This window comes from Dromaius novaehollandiae, chromosome 5 (genome assembly GCF_036370855.1).
Source record: "Dromaius novaehollandiae isolate bDroNov1 chromosome 5, bDroNov1.hap1, whole genome shotgun sequence".
NCBI classification, from domain to species: domain Eukaryota; kingdom Metazoa; phylum Chordata; class Aves; order Casuariiformes; family Dromaiidae; genus Dromaius; species Dromaius novaehollandiae.
The window spans coordinates 69,350,380-69,370,306 of NC_088102.1; the positions used below are offsets into that span (position 1 = coordinate 69,350,380).

Sequence of the window (19,927 nt, forward strand, 5' to 3'; positions counted from 1 at the left end):
TCTTTCCCAGCCCTCCGGCTGTGCTGGTACGGCAACGTAGTGAACCATCTGGGGATACAGCTGTGGCTCAAAAATATGCCAGTAAAGAGCAGATTCATTGCAGGGCCACCCACACTGTTGTATCAAGGCAGCAAGTAGCAGGGAGGTGGCTTAACCAAGCACCAGAAAAGCCATCAAGCAAATCCATACATTGCAGGATCAGATATGGCTTTAAGCTACAGGTTTCCTTGTGAAACCCACTGTGCAAGTAAGGAAGCAAAGAAAATATTGCTGCCTTAAACCAATTCCAGTAACTTTATCAGGTGAGCATTGTAAGCAGCACCAACAACACTTGCAACGCTTCTAACCCACTTCTAGCACTATCACTCGCAGGAAATAAACATATTACATCCTCCCCGATAAGTCAGCCCTGGCATTCAGACAACGATGCTCTCGCAACTGCTTTCGACTCATTAACCTGAGGGGGGAGGGAAGAGGAGAATCAGTAAAAACAAGACACCACAGAAACTTCATGAAACTAATTTTTCAAGAAATCACATTTCTGCTTGAAAACCCTAAACACATAGGTCATTTATTACTTGTTGCCTTCTTGTATACCCTGTATTAAAATCGTTGGCAAGACACGCAGTTAACTGCTGGTGCAACATTCTTCCATGCAAGCTCAGTGCAGATGTCAGACCTATTCAGATCAGTACAACTGAAAGCAGGAAAGGATACATTCCCAAATTTTACCTTGGGAAAAGAAAAACTACATGGCTAAAATAAAAACTAGAGCAGTAAGAAGATAAAGTTTTTCACGTGGAGAAAGGAAACTTAAAAATAAATGGTACTAACTCACATTGAAGACCCATACCTGCATCCCCCCAGCAGAGAGCAACAGATGCTGCTCTTGCACGCTTTATCGTGACAACGGTAAGACTGTTTTCTGCAACGCACCCTGCGCGCTTTTGGCAGCCTGCAGCCAGCACACAGCTTAACGCTTGGCAAAAGGCATGCGAAGCATGCCCCCTCGCCAACCCTTCCAGATTAGGGAACAACTGCTGGGGGGAGCGAAGGGCAGCAAGAGATGTAAAGTCTAGAGCCCAGCGGCAAGTCTTCGTGAGGTCCCACCAGTTCCCGCCAAGCAATCCGGCCCAAAACAAACACGTAAAGAAACAAAGCAAGTCCGTATGCCTGCTCCAAATGAGGATGGCCGCGTGGGCTGCTGCTAGCTCATGGGCAAAGCACACGCTCCACCTCGCTGAATAAGCACATCCCACCACCCTGCCTCTCACGGCAGAGGAGCAATGGGCTAGCTGCTGAATGCATTAACGAACGAGCATTTCTGAGCAGGCTGGCTTTAGTTCTGCTGTCAGGATGCCAGCAGGGCCTCAAGTAGTAAAGAGGCTGCATTCGTACCAACGGACACTTGGGCAAAGCTGGCACAATCAGGGTCTGTGGGAGCTGCGCATCTCCAGCAACACTGCCCAGCGCTTGCTCTCTGCTCAATCCGATAGCATGACAGAGGAGGCAATAGCTCCCGATCCGGAATTTGCTATCCTCAGGGCTTCTCCATAGAAATACCAAAAGCCTCAAGAACGCTTTTTTCCTTGGGCTGACGCCAACCAGTTTCCTGAAAGGAAAATTCTGCGCTGAGCCCGAGAGGCCAGGGCAAGCACTTCATTTGTTTAATTCTGAAGTAGCCGGTACTCACTGGCACAGAAAATTCCCATCCCGCCTGAAGTGCTTGCTCCTAAACAGTCCACAGGCTCAGCTGCAGCGAGGGAAGCTCTAATTCTCACACTGTGCCTCTCTGTGTAAAGCTCAATGGTAAAACGATGCCGGCTTCTGTGCCTAATTTCCAGGATCCAAACCACAAGGACAGCTAAAAATATCCCAATTAACTATTCCTTGTCAATGCAAGACATGCTGATGTTGCCACAAGAGTATTATACCAGAGCAAACAGGAAGATGTGGTCTGCAAAAAATTGAACTGGGAAAGCAGCTGGCCAAGAGAGTAATCTCTGAATTCAAGTGTGGGCCACGCCACAAAAAAACCGTGGAGGAGCTTCTGCTAGCAGCTATTGCAATTTTCGTGGAGAGCTCTGAAGCGCTTGCAAGTTTTTGCTCCGGTCTGATAAAAACACAATATCATTTTTGTGCTATTTGCTCTGCCCTGATTACACACAGAGAGCTGATCCTGGCCATAAGAGCCCCCACGAGCTGTGTCCTGAATGAGCTGGCGGCTCAGCTCTGGGCTGTTCTGCACATCACGAGTTAGGCGGGAAACTCTTTTGCGGTAACCATTACCAAGAGACTGCTGGGCTCCAGAAGGAGCGTGGCTTTAGGTTTAAGGATTTCTTCGCGTGCAGATTCAGCAGCAAATTTTTGTCGCTGTCCAGTCTTTATGTTAACATCCCTACTTTATGTCTCATTTGTGGGTAAGATAGGGATACTCACAGCAGCATGAGAACCAGTACAGCCTCCCAGCTCGAGTCCGAGCGTTCGTTTTATCCCAGAGTTACATTTCTCTCTCTTGCACTTTGTTCCTGCTAATAGAATTACCAGGCTGGCTGCTTCAGACTTCACACTTCCCAAAGACGCGGGTTGGGATGGCACCGGTCCAGCCTCGGTCTGCAAGGCCTCTGCTGTTTTTCGGTCCTCTATGAGCTGCTACCCTAATGAGTCTGACCCCGTGACGAGAGCCGGGGAAACAAAAGAAACAAACACCAACTGTCCAGGACAATCAATATCTTTCGAGGAATATCCAGGCCTCTTGCCAATTCTCTCCCAATCCAATTTAGCTCTCCTGCAGTACAAAGGGTGAAGACACGTGCAGGAACCGAGTGGATAATAAAGTGAGTTAGCACAGAGCGAGGAGAAGCTAATTGACGGCATTAATAATCCAAGGGGTTGCAGACCTGGAGAAGTAAGGCTGCTACTCAAATAGTGCTTTGGGAAGGCAGGGCGTTTCCGAATCTGCACCCATCTGCTTTCTACTGCTGGATGCAGAAGGTGTGAGAGCAAACCCCCGGCCACAGAGCACACCTGACCACCTCAGAATTACAGAGCAATTGTAAGCGCTGTGAGCATTTGTTTTAAAGATACCCATCACTGTGTAAAACACAGAGCACCCCTTCCAAAGCGTATCAGCAAAACAGCTAAGATCGCTAACCTCCACACAAACACCGCGGAACGTAATCCTGCCAGAAGACCGCTTTCCATCACACAGAAGCTGTCACACAACCACTTTGAGAGATTTACAGCATGGCATGTACCAATCCCTTAAACCATTGCTGCACTGCCCATAATGCAGATGATCAGGAGCACCACAGGCCACCGAAACCAAAGGGAGATCCAGCGAGTGCCCCCACCGCAAAGCAGCATCGCAGGGGCTGCTCCTGGCACACAGCTGCTCATGGAGTGGGATTCTTTTCAGTCACCTGCAAGAGGACTTCCTTTTCCTTGGCAGGGAGCACAGGGAGAAAATGGTGGCTCAGCAGCACTTGAATGATTTCTGCCTGCATCAGTGCTATAAAGGGGTGGGTTCTCAACCAAGCGCAAACAGAGCTGAGTTTCAACTCCTGCCTTATCCCCGGGAATGCAAACCCAGGCATATAGCACTGCCAAAGCAGGGAAAAGATAGCAAGGCGGACGCTTAGTTGCACAGGGTAGACGTGCCCTTGCATCAGCTTGAGCTGTGGGAGCTCGGCAACTCTCTCCTGCAACTAAAAGGCAGGAAAGGAAAGCACAGGAACTGCTCCAGCATGACCAAAGGAAAGCACAGGAACTACTCCAGCATGACTGTGAAGGAGTCAACAGGCTTTCAATTGCAAAACGTCCTTCACACACACTCTAGAGGGTGATTTGGTCACTTCATCAAAAAGGGCCATACAGCCTAGCATTTTTTAATTCTTAAAAAAAAAAAAAAAAGAAAAGGAAAGCTGTGGTTTTGCTGTGAGAAAAGATCAAGAACAATCCAGTTATTAAATCACACCGGGGGTGAATGAGGGAGACCACAGAGAGGGCTGATGAAGCCGGGCTAATCCCGATGGCTCCCTCTTACCCCAACACCCTGCATTTGCTCAATTTGCACTTGTACAGTGCAGGCAGGCAGACCACTCAGGGACGTGAAAAGCCACAAACACCACCAGGGACATGAAACATCTCAGCTGGGAGGATCAATGCAAAAGGCAGCCGACACAGCAGGAAGCATTTCTTCCAGCTCTATGGAGCCGGATCAAAGCTGTGCAAAACTGAGCTGGCGAAACGCTACCGCTTGCATCTAAGGCAGGTGCGCTTAGGCAGCAGGAGATGCTCTCAGGCATCACCTGGCTTCTGTGTATCAACAGAAAGCAGCTAGATAAGAAATTACATTACTGACAAGTGTGTGTATGGGTGTGGCTGCATGTTTCTTTCACTTAAAAAAAAAAAGAAAAAAAGATAAACACAGCTTTCCAAACATGTTTGTTGGCCAATCTTCTTTCGGGTGAAAAACAAGAAGTTCACAGTTATGAAAATGAGACAAGATAAGCTGGGACAGTTTCTGAAAAAGCTGAGATCATGCTTCTCAGGCCCTTTAAAGTAAGATGCAACATATTAGTGCATTAAAAAGGACAAAAATGAAGAGAATTTAAACTTTCGAGTAATGTGGACAAAATACCGTTCAGAAAAGCTACTAAGAAAACTCTGCAAGAGGCAGAGACCATTCACAGACTAAAACCTGCCAAGGAAAGGAAATATGTAGTTTAAAAAAAGAAACAGTTTTCAGTTGGAAAGCTGTTGACATGTATATCAGTATTTTAGTAAAAATTCACAGCCTGGACAATGCTGGCTGAGAAAATGCATCCTGGAAAAAAAAACTTGAACATCAGGGGAAGGGCTAAAGAAAATGATTAGGAAGGGGCAAAACTGAGCAGAAGGTGCTTTGAATCCCCCCAAATAATGGATTAAACGCAGCCTGACTAAGGGTACACCAATACTGCCGGCAAGGAAACGGCGTTAAGCACCGAGGAGCTTGACGGAGCAAAAACCTGAGCAGCCACCAAGGGGATTACACAAGAGAGGAGATCCGTAATCCCTCTGGTTTATAAAGCGTTTTAGATTTGCCCTCCACGCAGTTCGGTCTGGGTGATCGGACGCCAAAAAAAAAAAAGAAAGAAAGAAAGAAAAGAAAAGAAAAACACGAAAAAGAGCTTCGGGTCCCTCACGCTGATTTCTAACCGCTAGTGAAGCCCTGGACGTTGCTGAGTATTTCAGGCGGCTCGGAAAGGCAGCACCGAGCCCAGGAGCAGCCTCCTCTCCTCAGGGCAGCTGTAAGGCAGTAGCCCCGGGTCCGGCGGGGAAGGGGCCCCCCTCGCCCGGCAGCGGCGGAGCCCTGCTCTTACCGGGGGGGAAGCAGGCGGCACCGGCCTCGGCGGTTTTACCTCAGCGCAGTCCCCGCCGGGCACCACCGCGGCCAACGGTCGCGGCCAACGGTCTCGCCCGCGCGCGCGCCGCCCCCCCCCCGGCGCGCGGGGTCCCGTGCAACTCCCCGCTCCCCCGTGCAACCCCGTTCCCGCGCGCGCGCAGCTTCGTGCAACTCCATTCTCCCGTGCACGCAGCCCTTTGCAGCCCCCCGCTCCCCGATGCACGCAGCCCTTTGCAGCCCCCCGCTCCCCGGTGCACGCAGCCCCCGTGCAGCCCCCGCGGCGGCAGCTCCTTACCGCGCGGCGCCGGGCGGGCGGGTGGGCGCGAGCTCTCGGCGGCGCCGCCGCCGCGCGTACTCCGGCGCGCGCGCGCCCCAGCACCCGGCCCGCCGCGCGCCGCCGCCGCCAATCCCCGGCGGGCGCGCCTCGCGCAGGCGCGGTGGGCCCCGCAGGGAGTTCCGCGAGGGGTCGCACGGGACATGTAGTTCCCGGCGCGGCGTCTCGCGAGACGAGAATAAGGGTCACGCGAGAAGAAACGTTTTTACAGCGGGGAATTAGCTCAAATGGTAGAGCGCTCGCTTAGCATGCGAGAGGTAGCGGGATCGATGCCCGCATTCTCCACGCCTTTATTTTCCCTCTCCTTTTCTTCTCCTCCCTTCAGGTTCTGGCCGAGGCAGTCAGAGGCATTGGCCTAACCCCGAGATCAAGCAAGCCTTTTGCTTTACACACCATGGTGCACGGCCCTGCCTTTTGCCTTCTCGCCCCCCAGCCAGGCAAGCTCACCGGCAGCGATTTTGTACAGCAGCGCTGCGCAGCTGCGGTCTTCCCATGCGCCTACACCCGTGCCGCAGCCCTGGCTCAGCGGCAATGCCCGTTTTACGCTCTAACTCCTGCAGGTTTTAAGCACAGTCTTAAAAAGGCAAATAATGCCAGAACTCTTCTTTCTAAGCAGCATGGCTGCTTAAATAGGACGATCCCCAGGGAACTGGAATTTGGTGGGAACAGCCCAAACAAGAACCGTGTTTGAGAGAGGATGCAACGACTCCTCCAAAGCGAAAGCCTGAGTAGCCACTAACTCTGCAGTGAGTAGCGGAGATCGATCTGTCCTTTTCGGAAAACAGCAATGGGGACGTGCAAACCAGAGTCCGAAAAACAGAAGAGTCTGGGGGAAGGGGGTTGGCTTGAAGTTTTCATGCTGATCTTTAAAAACTGCTTTATACTCAGGCGTTTGATTGCCAAACGCACACATGAAAGAAGCAGCTGTTGCTACAGCCGTCTTCAGAGCTTATACAAGTGATTCTGGTATTTAATGGGAAAGTGAGACCCTCCGCAGCCTCCTCTTTCCTCAGCTGCTCTGCAGCCTACAGAGAGCCTCTACCGAGACGCAGGTCTGTGTTTATGGGCCTGGTTCTCTCCTTTTCCCTGCTCGCTTTTAATATCCAGGCCGGATCTGCAAGATCCCGGTGCCAGTAAGAAACCTCAGCACCAGAGAAAATAGAGCGAGACGCCGCGTCTGCCCAACCCGGGGCTGCATCGCCCTCTGCAGACTGGCAGGGAGCAACTCGGGGAACAGCGTTTTGGGGCCTCTCTTGGCGATTTGACATGAAAAATCCGTCAGAGCCGGTTTTTCTCTGTGCTGGGTGCTCGGTTGGGTGCCGCCAACTGCTCTTGTTGACTAATGCATGGAAACCGCCGTTCTCTGGTCCAAACCGCACCGGCGACGACGGGGCAACCGGGGGGGGAACAGCCAGCGCAGGCCATGTCCCCTTCCCGGGGAGGCCCGAAAAGCCGGGGGGGCCTCAAGGCTCCCCCAACGGCGACTGCTTTGCCCTGGGCTAAAGGCCGGCGAGCGCCTACGCGAGCGGGGAAAGGGAATTAAAGCCGCCTGCGACGTCAGCGGCGTTGGGGGGAAGTTGGCTGCGGCCCTGGCGGCTTGGCCCTGTGCGGAGGCCGCCGGCGGGGTGAATCGCTGCCGGGCCGCGCCGGGAAAGGGAGCACCGGCGGCCGAGGGAAGGGTTTCCCCCTCCGGCGGGCGGGCGGGCGGGCGCCGAGGTTGCGTAGTAACGGCGGCAGGCAGGGCTTGGCCCGGCCCCGCTGGCTGCCCGCGCAGAGCCGAGGAGGCCGAGGTAGGTGCGTGAGGCGACACCGGGCCTCTTCGGCTCGCTGGGCTCTGCTTTGGCGGGGGGGAGCGCGGGAGGCAGCGGCCTGCGACGCAGCAGGGCTGGTTGTGCTCCGGGGACGCAGGCCGTCGCCTCAGGGCCTCTCTGTGCCCTGGGGAAGCCCCCAAAGCGGGGTTTTTTCCAGGGGGGAAAGCGAGGGAGGGAGCAGCCGGCGGCAGGGGAGGAAGCGGAGCGGGGCCATGGCGGACGCGGGCCAGGCGCGGCCGCGGCAGCAAGGCCTCCCCGAAGCGGTGGGGCGGCGGCGGCGGGGGGGGACCCCGAGGAGGCCCCGAGCCCCCCGCGCCGGGGGAACCGGGGCCATGGGGGGCCCCCCGACCCCTTTCTTTGTGTGACCGAAAATCGCGGGGAGGAAAAAAGCCCTGAATTTGATCCGGGGGGGGACCTTGGTGAGGATGGATTTCCCCCCCCCCCCCCCGCCCCGTTCTGGGGGGAGGAAGAGACCAGACAACATCTTGCAAATCGAGATAATACAGCAAAACCTACAGTTCTGCAATTAGGTCTTAGGTGCGGAGCTGAGCGGGCGCCCAGCAAGGCCGCTGCTCCCGTGCAGGGCCCCGGCTCCGCTTGCAGGAGGCGGCATTGCTCGGAGGTGGGGGGAAAAGAAAGAAAAACCAAACAAAAAAGCCCCTTTTCCATCTTAGGGAAGTAAAACAAAACCAATGCAGAGAGCAGACTTGGGAGCTGTTTGCTACGTTACGCCATTATTTTCCTCTATGCCGTTTTCCTCGCTGTTTTGGGCAGGCAGCAGCTTTTAACACCAAATTATCGGAGCCCCCTTTACCCGCGGGGTTCAGATGCGGGCAGGCAGCGAGCGCGTGCTGCTTGGTTTTATCCCGGTGACCCACTTCATTCCTCTCCTCACCCGGCTGAGGGATTCGTTGTGCTCGCAGGGGACGATGCCCCATGCGATGCCAAACTTGCCTTCGTGAAAATCCTCATTTTGGGATCTTTTGGCTTTCCTGTCTCGTTGTGAGCAGTCATTGCTGGGTGATGCACCGCAGGCTGCTTTTTCTGATTCATTGCAACGTGATTTCTTTTTTCCCTTCCTTAAAACAAATACCACGGCGGTACGGGAGGGCTAACGCATCAGGCAGCTGGCCTGCGAGGCTCGGACCAGAGCTCATTGGCCTTGGCATATTTTCATGCATATTTATCTGTAGCTGCTCTACGAGGCGCTGGGTACAGATCATTCAGAAACGCAGTTTGACTGCACAGCAAAAAAACCCTGCTTCCTCGGTTCCCTCTGTTTGGGTTTGCCCAGCTAGAGCAATTTTTTAAAGCCCAAGTATCAAAACACGGAGGGACATTTCTTCTATAAGCTTTTCCAAGAGCTGCGTTTTGAAACATGGACTATGCACGTGGACCCCGCACAGCACGCGACTGCCTTTGGAAGTGCCTCAGGCGACGTTGCTCATTAGCCCGGTTTCACCGGGGGGATCGGATGCCGGCTGGGGAGTTGCACCTCTCTGGTGCCCACGATAGATCTTCCCCTGTCCGTATCCTGGCTTTAACGTGATGGGTAATCTGAGCCTGGGTGGTTCTCATAATCGTCTTCCTCTACCCCCTGTTCTCTCAAAAAATATCCTAATTTTTCAGTATAGCTTGAGATCCCACAGTCATATGAGGTGTGCCATCTGTTAATGCTCAACGGCTGGGCGGCTCGGAGCTCTACAGTGCTAAGAGAAGAGCACCGTTGCCTCTGAAAAGCTCCTTCTGCCTAAGTTGCCTCATAGAGGGAAGGGGAGCATCTTACTCTTGTGCAAGCAGCCTTCGGAGAAGCTGCTGCAATCTCTCTCTAGGATACGTGTACTTTTTGCCTGTCGGGGAAGGGCCTTGCTGAGGCCCAGACAACGCTCTGACGTTGCTGAATACGGCTGGTGCTGAAGAGACGCAATCCGTCCCCTTTGCACCCTTGCAGCTAAGAGCCATATTCGGCTGTCTGAGTGCTGCTGCACTTGCTTCTCCTTCCATGGAAGAGTAACACTTTCCTTTTAAATTTTCAGATCTCACCTCGAATTTCAAAATGGAGCTTGACATCCAGTGCGAGGAGATGAACCCGTCCCGGTGGGCTGAACTCCTTTCCACCATGAAATCCTGCAAGACCATCAGGTAGTAACGAGCTGCACGTAGTCTCTTCTAAGCAATACTTCAGTTTTTCTCCTGTGAGAAGAGATACAAGGCAGGATGCATTTTAGCAGGAGGAGGTGGGACTGTTGGGAGGAGTCGGTTCAGCGCTCTTTCCCCTCGGCCGGCTGGGAATTCACACCCCACGCTCTTGCATCCTCTGCTTGGGCCGGGGAGGACGGGCCACATCAAGCTAGCGATGGCTTAGAGGAGGTCAGGCGTGTTGAAGGTTACTTGGTTTTGTTCTGCAGAGGAGCCTTTTGCAGGCAAAACTCGTGGCCCTATTGCACTGCAGATCTGCTGCAGACTGAAAGTTGCACTAGAGAGAGCCACAAAGGCCGCGTGACTCACCTGTGTGAGAGCAAATTACCAGCGACTGGGAAGCCTGGCTACAGACCCGGTTTGTCTAGTCCCAGTGCACACCCAGTCTGACGGCCTACAAATTGCCCTCCGGGCCTCGGGTTGGATGCGGCCTCAGACACCGGGTAGCTTGTCGCTAGAGAAATTTAAACGAAGACGCATGCTCAGGTTGAAGCCCTGCCTGGGGGGAAGGCTTGAGTCACTTGCCCCCTTTTGCACAGCACGGTAGAGCCCTGTGGCTGGTGGGACTGAGCTCCAGCACCACCTGTACCATAGCAGAGCCCCGCAGAGAGAGCATTTCTTCTGCCCCTTCAAATTAGTGGAATGGGCCGTACATTGCCCAGCAAACCACGCACGTACTTCCAGAGGCGTCCCAGGGACTAAGGAGCCATAAATCACCCACTTGCTTCAGCTAGGGAGAACAGAGCGAACTTTGGACTAACACGCTTCCCCTCGCCTCCTCTCTCAGGCTGGATGACTGCAGTCTCTCCAGCAGCAACTGCAAGGATCTCTCCTCCGTCATCAATACGAATCCGTCCCTCACGGAGCTGAAGCTGAACAACAACGAGCTGGGAGATGCGGGCATCGAATACCTGTCTACAGGGTTGCTGATGCCAAGCTGTAACTTGCAGAAATTATGGTAAAACTTTACTGATTGTCTTGCTCTAATGCTCTCGTCTAACGTGCTTTCAGTGTGCTGCAGGTAAAGTCACAAAGCAAGGCAGTGTGTGATCCTCGCAGCAGAGCCCCACTGGTGTGTATCAGCAATAACCTAGGCCAGAGGTTCAGAAAACCCCAGAAGCTTTTATCTAGCCATCATCATATCTGTTTTTGTCCTCCGGCATGACAAGAAGGAGAAGTAGGGTTTTCCCAGCCAAACTAAGACTTTCTTTAGAGGAGGTAGCTGATCTTGTGCAGCCACAGACAGTTGGATTAACTCTTTAGGCCTGTTTAAACAAGAGGAAGACCACAGAAGGCCCCACTCTGCCATTAGCACATATCTGACATTTTCACAAATCTCTCTTCCCCCCCATCCAGTGCATTTTCCAGAAATCTCTTCTGCCAGTTACTAGCACAGCGTTTAGCAGTCTAGTCGTTTGCTTGCTCCTTTCTCTAGCAGCCAAGCGGAGGGGTTTTCTCGTGAGCTCTTTGCATTTCAAGAGCTGCCAGTCTTTCTGCAGACTACCAGGCTCTACCAAGTACTCTACAAGAGTAATGCAAGTCGTTTTTCAGAGAGCTTGTCCTAAGACCCAAACTTCTCCAGAGCCCTGAGTAACATTCACAGCTCTCTCCTGAGTTAGGCTGTTTCATTGCTATAGGAACACGCTTATGTTTGTCCATTTTGGGGCTCTGGTAAGGTGTCTTGGGAAAAAAAGAGCAATCAAAACCAAGCCACGTTTACTGCCACTGTGCACAACACTTCTCCATAGTCACGTGTGATAACTCTAAACACCCCATAGCAACACTGTCACAGTTCCTAGGCAGCTTCTCTCAGCCAGGGTACTGAAGGGTCACCTGCCTCATAGGTCCCTCTTTTACATGATATCCAGGGATTTAAGCCAGTTTAGCCTAGTTTTTTACTTTTAGCTGCTCTGGATCACCTCTCCAGGGGGCCAAGGAACTGTAAAATGCCCTTGCTTTCTCTCTGGGATAAGCCTCACACTGATTAAAATACTGCTATAAAGCAGTTGTGTTGCTATTTAATGTAGGGAGGGTCCTTCTGCTAGAGATGCTATGTGAGCAGTTACTTTTAAAGAAATATAGGAGCCACTTTTAGTGCTACAGGTACAACATTAGCTCGTAAAATATTTTGGGACACCTGTAAAATAAGAGTACTTACCTGGATGTACTGCTGTCTAGAAGGTTAAGAACAAGCTACTGCTGGTACCACGGTGTCTTTCCGAAGCCAAACCTCAGCAGATGCACTTCTCTGAGAAGAGCCTCCGCGAATTCTGGGGACGCAGTTCTCTCACCCGCGTTGCTTCCCTCCTGCAGGCTGCAAAACTGCAACCTAACGAGCGCCAGCTGCGAGACTCTCCGCTCCGTCCTCAGCGCACAGCCCTCGCTCACCGAGCTGCACGTGGGCGACAACAGACTCGGAACCGCCGGCGTCAAGGTGCTGTGCCAAGGGCTCATGAACCCCAACTGCAAGCTACAGAAGTTGCAGTAAGTAGTCGCTGCTTGTCTTGGTGCTTTGCTAGAAACTGGTTTTCCTCGGTCATCGGACAGTTTGCGCTTGTCTCTTCTCGTCTCAACCTTGAGATAAGTAGGGGCATTGCTGCCAGAATTGGATTTCTTCCTCTCGTGTCCGAACGTGGGTCATGCTTATTCGCGTTAAGGGGTCCAGAGGATTTGTGAGAGCTCAGCCTCTGTTCCTGTAGGCCTTGCTTAGCCCGCTTGGCAGTGGTGGCTGTTAATGCAAGACCTCCCCGCCTCCAAGAAGTCTGATTCTGCTGCGCTTGGTGCTCGTTTTACGGCTGAGCCGGACCCAAGTCTGCAAACGGCGTCCAGCTAGCGAAGTACAGCTCCTCTCAGGAAGGCCCAGTAGCGAGGGTCGTGCCTTGTGTTGCAGTTCAAGACTCATTCATGCTCCTTCATCTCTGCATTGCTTTAGGGGAGGACCAGCATAAAAGTGGAGTAAGCAAGTAGTCCTGTGTGGGTCCCCTGAGGTCCAGGAAATCCTGCCCTCTGAAATGAGCAGGGAGATGCTGTTAGGAACTAGTGGCTAAAGTCTGCTTATGGCTATTTTTATTTTCATGTATTGTCTGGTCTCAATTCACAGGCCCCAATAGCATATTTTCTGGCTAACACACTTTGCGTAGCTATTATCATGCAAGTAGCAGGATAAAGTAAAGACGGTTGTTTTTCCCTGGACTTCCTCTCTCCTCCCAGGCTGGAATACTGCGAACTCACAGCCGATATCGTGGAAGCCCTCAACGCTGCTCTGCAAACCAAGCCCTCCCTGAAGGAGCTCAGCCTCAGTAACAACACACTGGGAGATACGGCTGTGAAACAGCTGTGCCGGGGACTGGTGGAGGCAAGATGCGACTTGGAGCTACTACAGTAAGGAAGAGCTGGTCATCTTTAACCTGCTGCTAGTCCTAGCACGTGTAAAACAGGAAAATTAGTTGTCAGGAATGCTTTAAAATTTAGGTTGGCTTTTTGCTGGCTCAGACTTCTGTAGCTGTAGAAACTACAAACGTATCTGGGGCTTTGAGGATTTTTTTAAAGCTTTTTTAGCATGTGATTTTGAGTTCACTCTTACATCTGCTGATACAGCAAGAGCGTGTGCCCCGGGTTAAAGCTGCAATCACAAGGAGCGACCGCTCACTAGTACCTGAGAGCGGAGGAGCACTCACGGGCAGTGACTCTAGCTCTTGTGCCCTGAGTTACCAGCCAGTTGGGCATTTTGATTCAGATCCATATTTATCTTCAAAACAAGAGGCTGGTCTTGACCACTAGGCTGGGGCAAAGCCCCTGAAAGGGCTTAAGGGAGAAGCACGATTCAGTTTATCTCACCCATGTGCTTCAACCCAGCCTGGCCAGAGGAGCAGAGACAGCAGAGCCTGCCCTGCGTGTCTCTGGGGAGCCAGGTCCAGCTGCGCGGAGGCTCCAGGGCTCTGCAGCAGCCAGTGGTGCCTTCATTCCTCAAGTCTCAGTTTGGCTTGTGGCTGCGAGGAACTCGCTGGGTGATACATCCAAGAGTTCCTCCTAAAAAGTCAATACAAAGACAGTGACTATAAAAGCAGAGTTGACAAAAGCAATCCTTGCATTAATGTGTATGGCTGGTAGGTTGGATTTTAAGCACGCTACAGCCTCATGGACTGCAGGAGACGTGTGTTGCCTCAGAGCCCTGCTGGGATATCTGACTCATCTCTTAGCCTTGCAGAGCACCAGCAACGCCCAGCTGAGCTGCACGGGCTTGCAGCAAGAAACCATCCCATCGCCCTTTCTCGGGCTGAATTCAGGGCGGTGGACTGTGTCTAGTACTGCACGCAACTCAAACTATGCTTATTTCTGCAGCCTGGAGAACTGTGGGATAACCAGCGACAGTTGTCGGGATATTAGCGCCGTCCTCAGCAGCAAGCCGTCCCTGCTAGATCTGTCCGTGGGCGATAACAAGATCGGGGACTCGGGTCTGGCTCTGCTGTGCCAAGGACTGCTGCATCCCAACTGCAAGATTCAGAAGCTATGGTAAGGAAGGCAGAGTTTAGAGTTTGAACGCTTAAATCCCTCTGAGCTATCCACATTATACTGCTGGTCTGTTCCTAACTGTAAGCGAGTTTCTCAGTTATGCCCCCTGGTGAAACAAGGCTATCCCTACCCGGGATAAGTTATTCCTCAGCACAAAAGCAGAGGACACTGTGCCTTTCCCTAGGAGCAGGCAGGGCAGCACTGAAACCACTGGATCAAATACTGGGGAGAGGGTGGATGAAGGTTTGTGATGGCAATGCCCTGTTCTCCTGTTGAGATATCCACCTCCCAGCATTGCATGTTCATATTCTTTGTGTGTTAAAAACTGAACTTCCAGTGGGAAGAATGGAAAGTAGGGAGAAAGCCAGAGAAAACTCTGTGCTATGATACAGGAGTGGGTTTCTTAAAGGGTAGAAGAAACTGAGATGCTAAAACCAGAAATTCAGAACACTAAAAGAGGACTCTGTTTTCTGATGTAAGTAATTCTTGGGGGGAAATAATATTTTGTTTTTCCCTGCAGGTTATGGGACTGCGATCTCACAAGTGTTAGCTGTAAAGATCTCTCCAGAGTCATCAGTACAAAAGAGACCCTCATAGAGATAAGTCTGATCGACAACAACCTGAGAGACTCGGGCATGGAAATGCTGTGTCAGGCACTCAAGGATCCCAGAGCTGGACTCCAGGAGCTATGGTGAGCTGCTGTGAGGTTTCACATCTCCGCTGCCTTCCTTTAAGACATACCAAAGAAAGATATGGGTGAAGTAAGGCCCACTAAGTAAATCCTCTGTTGGGATGATCCTACAGAGAGCTCATGCAGATTGTTACCTAAAAGATGTGCAGGGATTTATATTTCTGAACTCCAAGATGCTTTGAAAATCTGCCCCATAGTCATCTAGCTGTAAGCAATAGGGAACCGAGCATCACTTTAAAAGCTTTCATCTAATGTATTTTACTGTGCCACAAAGAGCAACTTGGAGATTTTGTGGAAAACACTTAGAAGGTGTCATGCAATAGCAAAATGAGCACTGTCATCAGATAGCTCAGGCTCTCTACTGGAATCCAAGCTCTCTCATTGATATGCCAAACCTGGAAAGCTTGTATTTCAAGTGCTGTATCTTCAGTTACATGTTTTCCTTCTGAAGGAGAAGAGGAGGAAACTCCTGCCATGAAAAGCTGTAGCTCTAAGCAAAAAAGGCAGTCAATGAAATGTACAGTCACTTCTTCTCAGAAGGATTGGAAAAGAGTCAGCACTGAAACCTGTGGTGCCCACTTTACAATCTGAATCTAACCAAAGATGACTCCAGTGACATAAACCTTTCTCAGCACCTTCTCTACTGACAGTGTTACCTTTTAGATTGCAATGGTCCAGCATAAAATGACCTAGAGAGGAGAACTGTCCTTCCATGTAGAATCTGAAAAAGCAACACTTGAGTTTTCCCACCTTGCAAGTTTAACTCCCACATCTGGGTTCTGCCCCTGCCTCCAGTGACTTGGGAATTTGTGAGGTGCCCTGTGGGTGAATGGTGGGGCTAAGGCGACTGCGAGAGCAGCACGTTTCCTCTTTGATCGAGAGTCCGTTCCCATCCTTTATGGGCAGGCGTCCTTCCCAGATGCAGTCTCCGAGACAGACATCCTAAATGTAAACAGTAGGAGAAGCGTTGCTTGGAAAGGATTGGGCCGGACAGGGGGGTTGGGAGAAGTACTGCGATTTTTGGGAAGGCTTCAGTTTGTTTGTGCTCGCTGTCCTGGCTCCTGTGAAGCCAGCATGAAGAAATGAGCAGTGGCTGATGTTCTCTAGATACCTGGAGTTCTCACTTCATTCTTGCCTTGCAGGGTTAGAGAGTGTGGGCTCACGACCGCTTGCTGTAAGGCGGTCGGCTCTGCTCTCAGCGTGAACAAACACCTGAAAGTACTGCACATCGGCGAGAACAAGCTGGGAGACGCAGGCGTCGAACTCTTGCGCGAAGGGTTGCTGCACCCGAACTGCAACATCCAGTCCCTGTGGTAAGGTGCACCCTCAGAAGTCTTCTCAGCTGTTGATGCGTTGCCCTTCCAAGGACACGCAGAGAGGGATAGCGATAGGCGGTAGCATAGTATTTTTTGCATACAGGAGACGATTCGTACCCCAAATTGATGTTTAACTAGACTGATCCCATCTAGAGGCCACAACTGTCTGATACAAGTGCATACACTGTCGCTCACGGTCCCTTGCAGGTACAGCCTGTCACCAACGCGATGGTGCGTTGATAGCCTTCCAGAGGCTCTCTCGCAGGGGCAGAGCTGGAAGTTCGTGGTGCAGCGTACTTTCAGGACCTAAAGCAAGGTGCGGGCAGGCCAGGAGGAGCTTGCTTTGGGAAAGCCTGTTCTGCGAGCAGCTTACTGAAGAGTTTTCTGCATCTTTCTCTGAACTTGCTCATGGAGCCTCTTTCAGAGGAGATGCTGAGCCAGACAAACTGCTGGTCCTGGTCTAGCACATTAATTCCTGTCAGAAGCCTGGAGCTGCACTCCAGTGTCCTACCAAGTGCAGTGAGTTAAACGGACGGGTCCTGGGAGACGTAGACAAGACTTGAAACCTCTGCCCAGAAGGATATTTTTGCCAGCCAACTGAAGCTACTTGTTCTTAACTGAGAGGCCTCAGTTGCCCTTTTCACAGAGGTAGTTTACAGAAGTTGGTGTAAATGTCCGTCTCAAGAGTAATAAACTTCAGATTACTTTCTGGTCAGTTTAAACTATACCATAACTACCATCAGGATCAATATTCCACTGTTTCTCCAGTCACTGCTTCACTCCCTCTCTTGCTTTAAACAGCTTGAAGGAATCTATCATTACTAATGTTTAGTCTCCTCCACCTCATCCCTCTCCTGCTGTAGCAGTCTATGTAGGAACTTAGGCCAGGGGGTTCCCAGCCCCTGAATTAGGGAGAGATGTGTCATCCTCTTAGATTAGGATGCTTTGAGTGACACAAGACTGTTTAAAAATAAGCCCTTTCTTCCCCTCCTGAAAGTGGAGCGATCCCTTTCCTCTCGTTCTGTTTGCCCACTCTGTCCATCCTGAGCAGGCACCGGGCTGTTACGGGGTAACGCTGGGGCACGTGGTCATTCTGCTCTTCTGCCCCCTCCACTGTGCTCTCTCCTCCTTAGGCTCTCTTAACGCATCTCTTGCGGACTTTAACTAGCACCCACTGCACTTTAGGCCTCTGGCTTTTCTCTTCCTCTTACACAGCGGCAAAATACATGTTGTACTATGAGAAATATGAAGTTACTGTCATCCTGCTAGGTTCACTGCGTTCTCTTCACAAGCACCAAGAGAATATTAAGCATGATGTTGAAACTGAGAGTATCCTCTTATGCTTCCTTCCACCCCATGCAGCAACATGCTCTTAAGCTTTAGGGAAGACCTCCTCAGGTGTCCAATGGTCACCAAGAGGACTGCTGTCTTCAGAGCATGCTAAAACCATGGACTAGCCCCTGCAGAAGTCAGAGACTTCAGCCTAATGAGACTCCCTGGTCTACACCAGGGGTATTCCTGCCTGTTGCCCGAGCCAGCACTCACTGCGTCGGCCTCTCTTCTCCTGCAGGCTGGGTAACTGCGATCTCACAGCGGCCTGCTGCGCGACTCTCGCCACGATCATGGTCGCCAAACAGTGTCTTACAGAGCTGGACCTGAGCTACAACACTCTGGAGGACGAAGGCATGAGGAAGATCTGCGACGCCTTGAGGAATCCAGACTGCAAATTGCAGCAGTTAATGTGAGCCATGTTGCTGGTCTTGCTTGCGGTTCCCTCTGGCAGGCAGCAAGCTCCAGGGAGATGAGGCATAGGGGAAAGGGGGCAGCAAGCACGGACTGCTCTGAGGATTGCCTCCAAAAGGCAGCTGGTGACCCCAGGGAGTCAAACACCATTTGCACATAACAGAAATGCCCTGTCCCTTCCAAGCGATGTGACTTAGTGGCTTCATCCACTTCAGTCTCTAGGGCCCAACAATCATGAAGTGGGGGGCATGTTTTGGCTGCTGGGCCGGATGATCTGGTCTAGCCAAAGCCCCCTGCTATTACATGAGCTTTCCATAGAGGCTATTTGTGTGCCTTTCTGCCCTCTTTCCTTAACAGCCAAGATGCTCACTAAACTGTCTTGCCTTTTTCTTTTGGTTTAGTTTGTATGACATTTTTTGGAGTTCGGAAATGGATGATGAACTAAGAGCCCTGGAAGAATCCAAACCTGAACTGAAGATCATTTCCTGAGTGGTGACCCAGCAGTGACCGACTGACTGCCTGCAGAGCCGAGTCAAAGCAACGTCCTCTTCTTAATCTGAACTTTTCATATATAAGGCTAATAACTTAATATAGAACATGCTTTTACCAAAAACCATTCAGGAGTCCCTGAGCGGCTGTCCAAGGGAGTTGATAAGCCTCCTGTGCATTGCTGCACGTACTAATCTGAGGCTTAATAAAGCTTTCTAAGTTTTCACTGCCGCAGTGCTATCCTCAGATTAAACACTTACGGGGCATCTGCTAGAAGTGGGTCTCTACCCTTTAGGAGCTCTTTAATCCCCCCTAATGTATTAGTCACCCTTTAAGGAGAGCTACAGCAAGGGGAGAACTGCCCGCTATATTATTCCTGGGTGGTGCTTTTGCCAGGTCTTGGAGGAAAGCTCTCCAAAGCCAACACAAACGTGTTTTTTTAATCCAAAATTGAGCTCTCCACTGCTTTCACTAGAAGAGTTCTTGGAAAAGTAGTGGTGGCCAGAGCGCTAGAGAAGAGAGTGAATGGCTGCTCAGCTACCTGACTTCAGAATTAGTGTCCCTTGAAAAGCGATTTTCCCACAAACAAAAGATGCTGTGCATTTCTGCTAGTACTGGGAACGATTAAATGGTTTGATACATTTGCTCTGGTAAGAATGTTTCTACAGAACATATTAAAATCTGTTTGCAAAGAACTATATGCTTCGTTTTTCTACTCATAAGAAGATAAGTAAGGGAGGAACCCTGAAGATATGACCTGTAGCTTGAATCTATACCTTTTTACCTTAAGACCAGTTAGTTGCTTCTGACCTGCAACACTGGTAACACCTTGTTTCACATGTTTGCTCACAGTATATTCCCAGCTTAAGTACATGTCAGGAGAAGATCTTAGTCAAGGCCTTGTGTAAAGCAAAGGCTTCAGCCCTTAGGAAAACTGCAAGCCTAGAAAACGTTCCTCTGGTTTAGAAAGTTATTGCCTAGGTTTATTTGCCCCAGAGTTATTAAAAAAAAACTGTCCTAAGGGAAGACACAGCTGATGCACACCTAAGACACTGAAAGAACGAACTTCACTTAAAAAAAAATGCAGGACAGAAGCCTGTCAGTGGTGTCCCCAGCTTAGCCCTGGGGTGACCTTGCATAAAGAAAGCCCATAGAAGTCCTCTTCTCTGAGGGTATCTCCTCCTAAAGGAATCTCTTGATGCTTTGTTCACTTCCAAATCCCACCTGAGCACGCACTTCGAAGGTGTCCTCCTGCTTAGGCTTCTCTATCGAGGACAGAAGTAGATAGTGTGTCTAGAAACCTACCCATCCTGAGGGACTTTTAATGAGGCTTTTCATATCCCTGGTCTTACATGCCGAAACCTGGCATGCACAGGCTCATTGCAAGCTCAGGAAGAAACAGAGAGGTGGTGGGGCAGGAGCAGAGTCAGCACACATTTGAGG

At 51.2% G+C, this 19,927-nt stretch overlaps 2 protein-coding genes and 1 non-coding gene across 8 annotated transcripts in view; 2 read left to right on the forward strand and 1 right to left on the reverse strand.

Annotated features, from left to right (window-relative positions):
* LOC112987945 (USP6 N-terminal-like protein) overlaps positions 1-5,779 on the reverse strand; it is a 101,385-nt gene extending 95,606 nt beyond the window's left edge. For all 5 annotated transcript variants that reach the window (XM_064513192.1, XM_064513193.1, XM_064513197.1 and 2 more), the window contains exon 1: positions 5,685-5,779. The gene's annotated coding sequence lies outside the window, so the exon portion shown is untranslated. The remainder of the gene's footprint in view (positions 1-5,684) is intronic.
* A 156-nt stretch (positions 5,780-5,935) lies between these two features.
* TRNAA-AGC (transfer RNA alanine (anticodon AGC)) lies at positions 5,936-6,008 on the forward strand. Its single transcript has one exon. It is a non-coding gene; the product is annotated as a tRNA-Ala (tRNA).
* Positions 6,009-7,269: 1,261 nt separating this feature from the next.
* RNH1 (ribonuclease/angiogenin inhibitor 1) lies at positions 7,270-19,179 on the forward strand. 2 transcript variants are annotated; one of them, XM_026108094.2, is made up of 10 exons: positions 7,270-7,517; positions 9,571-9,676; positions 10,521-10,691; positions 12,047-12,217; positions 12,944-13,114; positions 14,075-14,245; positions 14,766-14,936; positions 16,079-16,249; positions 17,823-17,993; positions 18,397-19,179. In XM_026108094.2, the coding sequence occupies exons 2-10, from the start codon at positions 9,591-9,593 to the stop codon at positions 18,482-18,484; spliced, it is 1,371 nt and encodes a 456-aa protein (XP_025963879.2). In that variant the 5' UTR covers positions 7,270-7,517; positions 9,571-9,590; the 3' UTR covers positions 18,485-19,179. The 2 variants fall into 2 exon arrangements, with proteins under 2 accessions (XP_025963879.2, XP_025963878.2); XM_026108093.2 differs by having other exon boundaries at positions 7,384-7,513.
* Positions 19,180-19,927: the final 748 nt, after the last annotated feature.

Bases quoted from the DNA above. Each gene is read 5' to 3' on its own strand.
- RNH1 (XM_026108094.2), top strand. From the start codon at position 9,591: ATGGAGCTTGACATCCAGTGCGAGGAGATGAACCCGTCCCGGTGGGCT. The intron at 13,115-14,074 runs GTAAGGAAGAGC...TTATTTCTGCAG, and splicing joins TGCGACTTGGAGCTACTACA to CCTGGAGAACTGTGGGATAA. The intron at 14,937-16,078 runs GTGAGCTGCTGT...CTTGCCTTGCAG, and splicing joins GCTGGACTCCAGGAGCTATG to GGTTAGAGAGTGTGGGCTCA.